At 25.9% G+C, this 11,279-nt stretch overlaps 1 protein-coding gene across 1 annotated transcript; it reads left to right on the top strand.

Moving 5' to 3' along the window:
* The first annotated feature begins 6,608 nt into the window (after positions 1 to 6,608).
* LOC145948663 (uncharacterized) lies at positions 6,609 to 9,370 on the top strand. The gene is made up of 7 exons (XM_083058288.1): positions 6,609 to 6,687; positions 7,336 to 7,639; positions 8,153 to 8,307; positions 8,426 to 8,566; positions 8,681 to 9,067; positions 9,194 to 9,301; positions 9,348 to 9,370. The coding sequence occupies exons 1-7, from the start codon at positions 6,609 to 6,611 to the stop codon at positions 9,368 to 9,370; spliced, it is 1,197 nt and encodes a 398-aa protein (XP_082914414.1).
* Positions 9,371 to 11,279: the final 1,909 nt, after the last annotated feature.

The following is an 11,279-nucleotide window of genomic DNA, read 5'->3' as shown; positions in this document are numbered from 1 at the left end:
AAGTTCATGTATAAATCGCGCGGCGACATTGGTCAGTATTTAATAATTAAATACGTGGCAGAAATTAAAAGACTGTGCAAGCCGACATCTGCTTGGCAGCAAAATGTTGTCCAAATGATATACATTTAAAAAATGTAAAACATTAATTTATCGCTCGCCTTTAAATATTAATACTCTTTTAATAATTCTTTAAATATTGAACACCGACAATTGTTGCCGCGTGTGGTTTATACAGCGCTGACTTGACGATTAAAGGAGTATTAATATTTAATGGCGAGCGAGATAAATTAATCTTTTTCATATTTAAAAATTATATTGTTTGGACAACATTTTGCTGCCAAGCAGATGTCTTCCTGCAAATTCTTAATATTATTATTAATAAAGAAATAATAAATAAATAATATATTTCAGGTTATAAATAGTTAAAAAAATAAGAAGAAACAATTAAAAACAACAAAAAATAAAAAAAGAGAAATAGAATAAAGAAGAAAATAAAGAAAAGATTTTCATCGAGAAAAAAAGGGGCAAAGAGAGGGAGAGAAAGATATAGAGAAAGTGAGAAGATACATAACCGATAGAGAGAAAATACACAGATAAAAAAGTATGTTATTGACTTGATTATTAAAGCAGTATTAATATTTAAAAATGAGCGATAAATTAATCTTTTCTATATTTCAAAAGTATATACAATATATATTATTACATATATATATTTATTATATACACATATACAGGGTGTCCCATAATTCGCGAACCATCCGTCAGTTGCAGGTAGAGTAGGTTAAACTGAGTAAAAAAGTCTTCTACCATTTTGCGATTTTCTCAATAATTAATGAGAAATAAATTAAAGAAAATCAGCCAATTCGAGCGATGATAAGCGTGCAGCGAGAAGAGACAGCCCACTCGGGGGTCCAGAGTTAGCGCTACTCGTATGTAGTTACTGTCTTTTGTAAAGCGCTCCTGCCCGCTTCATCGCGCGCCTAGCAACCGTGTAACATTATACTGTTTCTTTTCGCCGCATGCTTAGTAACGATATGAAACTGGGCTGTCTTTTCTCGCCGTCGTCACGCGAATTGGCTGATCTTCTTTAATTTATTTCTCATTAATTATTGCGAAAATCGCAAAATGGTAGAGGACTTTTCTATTCAGTTCAACATGCTCTACCTGCAACTGACGGGTGGTTCGCGAATTATGGGACACCCTGTATATTTATATATATTATATATATATATATTATTACATATGTATATATATTATAAGTATTCATTTACGCATTGTACGTATAAATATGTATCACTTTATTTTATTATACAAAATCTAATAAATAAATAATTTATTACAGCTAATAGAAAAGCCTAAAGAAGAGGGGTTAAAAACAATTAAAAGAAAAAAAATAAGAAAGAGAAATAAAAAAGATATAGAAAAAAGAAGATTTTCATCAAGAGAAGAAAATAGAGAGTGGGAGATTGAATTAGAAGGGAGAGAGAGAGAGAGAGAGAGAGAGAGAGAGAGAGAGAGAGAGAGAGAGAGAGAGAGAGAGAGAAAGAGAGACAAGATATAAAGAAAAGAATAAATATCCTTTATTTATATCTTTTTTTATACCAAAATTGTCATATAGTTTGTTTCAAATAATTATTTAAATTTTATATATGTATAAAAATGTATTATTCTGCTTTTATATATATTACATTTATCAATATATATATTGTCAAATTTAAGTTTATTTAGATTCAGTTAAAAATAAAGTTTTTTTAATTTTCTGTTATTATACTAAAATCGATTTTAATATTAATTATTAAATTAAAATTAACTTAATAATTTAATTGTTGGATTAATTACAATTGATTCTAATTTAAATTTTTAGATTAAAATTTATTTTATTATAAATTATTATATTAAAGTTTTAATTTTAAATTATATTGAAATTAGTTGTGATTAAATTTATTGTTAAATTAATTAGTTTTGATTGTTATAATTATTTAATTAAAATTAATTTAAATTATAAACAATTAGATTTAAAAATTTTTAAATTAAATTAAATTGAAAAATTGAAAAATATAAAAGTAAAAAAATAAATTAAAAAATAATAAAAAGTAAATAAAATAAAAATATTAAGATTAAAATTTAAAAAAAATTATAAAACTAGATTTAATTAAAATTCCAAAATGTAAGATGTGATTGCCAGTCGAATTTTAAAAACAAGGTTAAGAGTATTTTATTGACCAACACTGGCTAAAGCAATAATTCTTTTATTACGACGTTTCGACCCTAAATTGGGTCCTCTTCAGGCTACAAAAATTGGAAGAGGCATTAAGAGCGCTAATATTAAAGATAATGAATGCATGATATCCTTGGATGTTAAGTCTTTATACACAAATGTTCCTAAATCCTTGGTTGTTTCGGCAATCAAAGATAGATGGAAAGATATCTCTCAAAATACGATCATTAACCTGAATCAATTTTTGTACGCGTTGGAATTTGTTATTGACTCCACGAGTTTTTCCTTTGAAAATGGTTATTACGAACAAATTTTCGGAATGCCTATGGGGTCCCCTCTTTCTCCGATTCTATCAGACCTGGTTATGGATGATTTGGAGTCATACTGCCGGAATGCACTATCTTTTTCACTGTCGGTTTATTGCAGATATGTTGATGATATTTTCGCTATTGTTCCGAGAAATCAGATAGACAATATTTTATCGCAATTTAATGGCTATCATCCTAGACTACAATTTACTTGCGAGATAGAATCAAATGATTGTATTAATTTTCTGGACACATCCATTATAAGGCAAAATCAGAAATTAACAACTAATTGGTACCGGAAATCTACATTTTCGGGAAGATATATTAACTTTTATTCTAACCATCCTCATAAATACAAAATCAGTACTATTCTTAGCCTCACTGATAGGGCTATTATTCTTTCGGACAGGAAGTTTCATTCACAGAATATTTCGTTGGTCAAACGGATTCTTTCCAATAATTGCTATCCAATTACTTTAATTAACTCAATCATTAATAGAAGACTTAAGTTTTTACAATCTAAGTCATATGATAATTATCCATCCGGGGGAAAAAAATCTTTTGACACATCTAATGTAATCATTTTTCCATATGTCAAGGGATTAAGTGAAGATATACAGCGATTATTGGGAAAGTGTGGCCTTGAAGTCGTATATACTGTTCCTAACAGACTAGACAAATTAATTAAGAAAGGGAAAGACCAACTTCATCCCTATAAGAGAACTAATGTCGTATATGGGATCTCTTGTAAGAATTGCACTTCCTGTTATATTGGGCAAACCAAACGTCATTTGGAAACGCGCATAAAAGAACATAACTCTAACATCAAAAAACATGAAAGTAATTATTCGGTGATTAGTAAACATAGATCGTCGCTTAATCATGATTTCGATTGGTCTAATGTATCGATCCTACATAATGAAGCTAACTTGAAAAAGAGAGAAATAAGCGAAATGATTTTTATTAAAAAGCAAAAGAATTCTATAAATTCGCAAAGGGACACGGAAAATTTAAATTCAATTTATGACACTATTCTCAAATTATTTTAGTCCCATCCAACGCATTTTTTAATTATATTTTTAATTCAAATTACCTTTAATTATTCAATTTTAATATTACTTATAATTCTTTCGATACATATCCTATTATGGGTTTATAGAGTCCTTTAGCTTTATTATTGTAATTGTGTTTATTTCTATTTTAATTATTTGACTTTTAATGCTCTCAAAACAATGTCTCTGACTTACTGTTAGTTATACACGTCAAAAATAAACACCATATCTCAGTTTGATACTGACTATGATTCTGTCAATTTTAACTCACATTTTAACATAACATCATGTGCGTATAGGGTTTACCACGTTACATTAAAGAATAGGTATTACTAATTACAATATTACTACTATAAATCAAAAGTGTTATCTAAATGTATTAACGACTCTGTATTGTGATCAATTTTTGTAGCCTGAAGAGGACCCAATTTAGGGTCGAAACGTCGTAATAAAAGAATTATTGCTTTAGCCAGTGTTGGTCAATAAAATACTCTTAACCTTGTTAATTAAAATTGTTTGGTTGAAATTAAATTAATTTTTATTTTTACCAAAATTGAATTTTATTTGATATAAAATTGAATGGCGATTTGACATTACTTGAATTGAAGTTGGTTGTGACTTGGATTATTGGACTGAAATTAATTGTAATTTGGATTATTAGATTGAAAATAAACTTGAATTGAAATTGGTTGTGAGTAGTTATTGATTTGAAATTATTATTGAATTGAAATTTGACTTGTGAATTGAAATTGGTTGTTACTTGGATTGTTGGACTGAAATGAATTGAAATTTGATTTGTGAATTGAAATTGGTTGTTACTTTGATTGTTGACTGAAATTGATGATTTGAATTATTAGCGATTGAAATTTGATTGAATTAAAATTAATTGTGATTTGGATTAGTGGATTAAAATTGATTTTGAGGCTTGGATTGTTGGATTGAAGTTTGACTTAAATTGAAATTGATTATGATTTGGATTGTTAATTTGAAATTGATTGTAATTTGGATTTTTTATTAGATTAAAATTTGACTTAAATTGATGTTAGTTTTAACTTGATTCAAATTAGTTGTGATTTAAATTATTAAATTAAAATTAGCTTTTATTTAAATCGTTTTTATTTACATCTAGATTAAAAGTAATTTTTACTTCGATTAATATTAATTTTAACTTATTATTAGATTATTAAATTAAAATTAATTTAATTAAATTATAAGTTTAAAGTTAGTTTCGATTCAAATTAATTAATTAAAATTATGTTTTAATTTGAATTAATTTTACTTTAAATTGTTGAATTAAAAATAATTTTTATTAAAATTATAAGATTAAAATTTTTTTTTATTTTCAAATTAATATTAAATTAAATTAATTATACTAATTTAATTAATTTTAAACTGAAATAAATAAAAACTGATAAAGTATTATTATAATAATTATTATTATTTAATTATTATTTATTGATACAAAAATTAAAATTGATTTTAATATGGAAATTGACATTGGTTTTCTCTTAAATTAAAGTTGGCTCTAATTTGAACTAAAATTGACTTTGGCTTGATGTTGAATTGAAATTGACTTTGATTTAGATTATTTAATTATTTTATTAAACTAATAATTAATTATGCCTCGAAGAAAAGTAGTTCGAACTGCTGAAGAAGAAGAAGAATTCCAGTGTAATAAACGAGAAAGAAAAGCAAAATCTCAAATGGAAAGACGGAAAATGAAACGAATGATAACTAAAAAAGATTGTCAATCTTTATCAAATAGCAGTGAGATTTGTCCAAATATAGCGCAAACTTTAACAAGCTTCTCGAGAAATATAGTAATAGATCATGTTGTTTCACAATTGGTTAATTCACCTATGAAAGTATTATCTCCAACGAATAATGTTAATGTTAACGATGATACTGATATAATTAGAAATGTTTACAATTCAACTACAGAAACTTTATTAAATAACAATCTTACTTTCTCTATACCTAGCACATCAAATAGTACAAGCTTCTCGAGAAATATAGTAAGAGATCATGTTGTTTCACAATCGGTTAATCCACCTATGAAAGTATTATCTCCAACGAATAATGTTAATGTTAACGATGATACTGATATAATTAGAAATGTTCACAATTCAACTACAGAAACTTTATTAAATAACAATATTACTTTCTCTATACCTAGCACATCAAATAGTACACACAATATAGTTGATAAAAGTAAAGTTGTAAATCGTATTGCACAATGTCGAGCTTTAAAAAAAGGATATGTTAATATTAATACGTCTTCTACTACTCAACTACAAAATATTATAGAGTATTACATAGGAGAAATGAATATATGTTGTGAACATTGTGGTGCAAAACATTTTAATTCTGAAAAAGTAGCTAATAAGGGTAATTCATTTAAGGATTGTTGCAGCCATGGTTCTGTTAAGTTAGATTCTTTACCACAACCTCCGTATGAACTTCATGAATTATTTATTGGAAATCATCAAAAATCAAGTCATTTTTATAATCATATTCGTGGTTACAATAATACATTTTCATTTGCGTCATTTAATGCAAACTTAGCAGATTTTAGTGCGCAAAGACGTGGACCTTATTGTTTTAAAATTCAAGGACAAATTTATTATCAAATTAATACTGCGTTATATCCCTCATCTAACGAAATGCCAAGTTATGGTCAACTTTTTATCGTGGATAATAATGAAGCAACAGAATGTCGATTACATCGAAATTCGAATCTTGATAAAGAAATTTTACATATAATAGATAATATAATGCGTACGAATAATGTTTTTGCACAATCTTACCGAATGATGCATGAAGAAATTGAACAAATCACTGAAAATAATAGTACACGTGAATTACAATTGGGATTTTTGACAAAAAAAGGCATTGATCGTGGCCGATACAATGTGCAAAGAGTAAATGAAGTTGCAGCTGTTTTTTCTACTACAGCAGATGGTGAAATTCCGGAAACTTATGTAACAATATATAATAAAAAATAAGAAAACGTTACAACAAGTCAGTACAATGAATCCAAATGTAGAACCATGGATTTATCCATTATTCTATCCATATGGTAATCAAGGATGGCATGATAATTTACAACGTAAGAATTGTAATAAACGAGTAAGTAGAGCTGCATATGTAAAATATCGCATAGCTATACGTGATAATTTTAATATTTTCATTATGGGAAGACGATTATTTCAACAATGGCTTGTAGATAGTTATATAAAAATTGAAAAGGATCGAATTAATTATTGTAAGCAGAATCAAAAACAATTACGAACTGACAATGAGACTTATCAAGGATTAATTGATTATTTAGCAAACACCGCCAATAATAATAATGCTCATATTGGAAAAATGATTATACTTCCATCGACATTTGTAGGTTCACCGCGCAATATGTTGCAACATTATCAAGATGCGATGGCTATTGTTCGGAAATATGGAAAACCAGATATCTTTGTTACTATGACTTGTAATCCAAATTAGCGCGAAATTAAAGAAAATTTACTTCTAAATCAACAATCTGCAGATAGGCCAGATATATGTGCTCGGGTATTTAATATAAAAAAAGATTATTTAATCGATATTATTGTTAGACAAAAATTTTTTGGTGATGTTTTAGCATACGTTTACGTAATAGAATTTCAAAAACGTGGATTACCACATATACATTTATTGATTACATTAAAACAGAATTGTAAGATATCAAATTCTGAAATAGTTGATAAATTTATTTCTGCAGAAATTCCTGATCTTAATGAAAATGAAAGCTTACATAATGTTGTAATGAAACATATGATTCATGGACCATGTGGAAATTGGTGTTTGATAAATGATAAATGTTCGAATCATTTTCCAAAACAATTTCGACCTGGGACGACTATGGATGAAGATGGTTACCCGCACTATCGTCGAAGAAATAATAGATTACTGTACGAAAGACCTGGACGTTACGTTGTTGATAATCGATATGTTGTTCCATTTAATCCAACGCTTTTACTTTTATTCAATAGCCATATTAATGTTGAAATAGTTTCGAGTATACGGTCAGTAAAATATTTATATAAATATATTTATAAAGGTCATGATGCAGCATCTATAGTTATTGGAGAAAATATAGATAAAACTATAAATCATGATGAAATTCAAGATTTTATTGAAGCTCGGTATGTCGGGCCTGTAGAAGCATGTTGGCGCATTTTAAGTAAACCTTTGCAAGAAAAAAGTCACGCTATATTTCGTTTACCGGTTCATTTACCAAATGAACATAATGTAATAATCGATGATAATATTAATAATGATGCTATAAGATCTGCTGTAGAACGAGTAACAATGTTGTTAGATTATTTTGAATTAAATGTTCGAGATGAAGAAGCAAAACAATATTTATACAGTGATATTCCATGTCATTATGTATTTAAAAAAATAAAAATTAATGGCAGAATTATTAATCGCTGGGAGAAACGTCAAAGATATTTTAATTGTATTGGTCGTATGTATTCCGTCAGCCCGTCTCAGATAGAATTGTTTCATTTACGTATACTTTTATTACATGTTAGAGGAGCTACAAGTTTTCAAGAATTAAGAACAGTTAATAACGAAATACATCAAACTTTCACTGCCGCATGTTTAGCATTAGGACTCATAGAAGGTGATGAGGAATGGTATCGTGCAATGAATGAAGCAAAAATTTGGATGATGCCAAGACGACTTCGTAATTTATTTGTACGAATTTTGATTCATTGCCAACCAGTTACATCCAAAAAAATTATGGGATAAGTTTAAAATAGATATGTCGGAAGATTATGCAAGACGATTTGGACCTATAATAGGAATAAAGAAAGTTTATAATTATATTACTAATGTGCTTCAAATGGAAGGTTCGAATATTGCTAATTTTCCTGAATTAGAACAAGAAATTATTGAACAAGAAATAAATAATGAAGAACAAATTGAGGAAGATACATCAATAGGTATGCAACAATATGAACAATTAAATATAGAACAAAAAGAAATTGTTGATACTATTTTAGAAGCAACAATAACAAATAACAATAACAATAATTATTTTTATATCGATGGTCCAGGTGGTTCTGGTAAAACTTTCATTTATACAACCTTATATTACTTACTTAAAAATAGAGAAAAAATAGTTTGTACGATGGCATTTACCGGTATTGCTGCAACATTACTTCCAAATGGAAGAATAATACACAAAGTTTTTGGGTTACCTGTTCCTCTTTTTGCTGATTCTACATCAAATATTAAAATTCAATCTAAAGAGGCTGAAAAGTTAAAACTTGTAGATGTTTTTATTATAGACGAAGCTCCTATGGCACCTCGTTATGTATTAGAAATAATGGATCGAACATTAAGTGATATAATACAAAATGATTTATATTTTGGTGGTAAAATTGTTCTTCTTGGTGGAGATTTTAGACAATTATTACCTGTAAAAGAAAAGGCTACGCGTTGTGAAATTATAAATTTATCGATAAAATTTAGTATTTTATGGAAACAATTTAAAATATTTTCATTGACACAAAATATGAGAACTTTACCACAGGAAAAAGAATTTACACAATTTTTATTAAATTTAGGTAATGGTTCTTTAAATGACCATTCAGATAATATTCATATTCCAGAAAAATGTGTAGCAAACGCAAATTCGGATATGGTTAAAGATATGTACGGAGATATTATAAAACGTAAACAATATAAAATTATGACTAATTACGTTATATTATCTGCAAGGAATGTTGATGTTGATGAAATAAACGAAAAGGTAGTAAATTTATTGGACGAAACGACAGAGAGAGTTTATACAAGTATAGATACTCTTGAAACGACTGGAGATAATCAAGATATACATGAAATAATTCCAATAGAATATCTCAATTCTTTAAATCCATTGTGTCTTCCACCTTATAAATTACGTTTAAGAAAATACACTATTGTCATGCTTATTAGAAATCTTAGTATTAATGAAGGTTTATGTAATGGTACAAGATTACTGATTTTAGATTTAGATAATAATTTATTGCGTTGTGAAAGGGCAATAAAATTGGAGAAATTGTTTTTATTAATCGTATCACTTTGTATTGCGAAAATATATATCCATTTACATTCAGAAGAAGACAATTTCCAGTGAAATTAGCATTTGCTATGACCATAAATAAATCACAAGGACAGACTTTCGATAAAATTGCAATAGATCTTCGAAAAGATATTTTCAGTCATGGACAACTGTATGTCGCATTTTCACGAGTTCGTTCTTGGGATTCGTTAAAAATTTATTTAAAAGATGATAATGTGACTAGAAAAATAAAAAACTATGTTTATAAAGAAATACTAGATTAATGAAAGATAACAAATAAATATATGACATATGATTATGTTATAATATAATAATAAAAAATGATAAAACAAACAAAAATTTAAAAGATTGTTATTTTAAATATTTAATTTAATTAAAAATTATTATTTAATTAAAGATTAATAATTAAATTATTTTAATTAAAGATTAGAAATTATTTTGTTATTTTAATCGTATTTGAAATGAAAATGAAAACTAACTAAACAATTTTAATTTTTTCCTTATAGCCTATATTTATATTGTATTATATATATTTAATTTTTTTAAATTGAAGAATAATATTTGTACCATTTTATTAAATTTTGAAATTATTATAAATAGTACACATTTAATACATTTTAAAGTATTTTAATTATAAATAAAGATTTTTATTTTAATTAATAAAATACATTAAAAGAACATTAAGAACATTAAGAGAACATTAAGAGAAATTATGCTTAATTGAATTTCAAAATTATATAATAATTTAAATAAATTAAAATATAATCGCGATTAACTGTAAAAATTAAATGAAATTAATAATATAATATATATAATGTATATATATGTATATATCATATATATTTAAATTATTAATTATTCTTTTAGAAATTTGATTGAACTTGATTGTTTCTCAGATGTATCGGTACTTGATCTCTTCAATATTGCTTTCGTCGCCTTTAAACTTTCTGCTAATGATAATCTTCGTTTCTCCTTTATTAATTTTATTTTTTCTATATTATCAACTTCAATATAGAATAAATCATCTGTAATACAAAAAAATTAATTTACGTCAAAGATAAATAAGACAAAGGGAAATGAAAATATAAATTGACGTTATTTAATTTTATAAGAATTAAATAATTAGTAAATTCAAAACTTTAATATCTATTAAATTGTATATAAAATAATATTAATTTTTATATTTTAAAAATTTAATTTTAATATATTAAATTTTGTGTAAAGACTTTAAGAAATTAATATATAGAAATATTAATATAATAAATTTTTAAAAAATATTAAATATAAAAAAATATTAAATTAATATATAGAAATTAATATATAGTACTTTGTTAATTGAAATTTTATAATAACATACTTGTTGTTTTTACATAACCCTTTATCTCTACATATTCTCCCTTTTCAAAATAAGAATATTGTTCGTAATCAATAATTTGTACTTGTAATTTATATAATCCATCTGTTATAGATCCGCATCCATAACTTTTATAAGAATTATTAAGAACGTTAAAATTTGTTTTAATATATCCACATATTGCTATAAATTAATAAAATTTTTATTAAAATTAAAATTAAAATTTAGATTTAGA

This window comes from Prenolepis imparis, unplaced genomic scaffold, assembly GCF_030444845.1.
Source record: "Prenolepis imparis isolate NDT839.2.m4 unplaced genomic scaffold, iyPreImpa1.0 SCAF_551, whole genome shotgun sequence".
In the NCBI taxonomy this organism is placed as follows: Eukaryota; Metazoa; Arthropoda; class Insecta; order Hymenoptera; family Formicidae; genus Prenolepis; species Prenolepis imparis.
The sequence above is the reverse complement of the archived record's forward strand: the minus strand, read 5'-3'. Positions and strand labels throughout refer to the sequence as shown.

Coding starts and splice junctions, on each gene's coding strand:
- LOC145948663 (XM_083058288.1), top strand. CDS start 6,609: ATGAATCCAAATGTAGAACCATGGATTTATCCATTATTCTATCCATAT. Junction 8,308..8,425: donor GATGATGCCAAGACGACTTC/GTAATTTATTTG, acceptor GACCTATAATAG/GAATAAAGAAAGTTTATAAT. Junction 9,302..9,347: donor GTACGGAGATATTATAAAAC/GTAAACAATATA, acceptor ATTATCTGCAAG/GAATGTTGATGTTGATGAAA.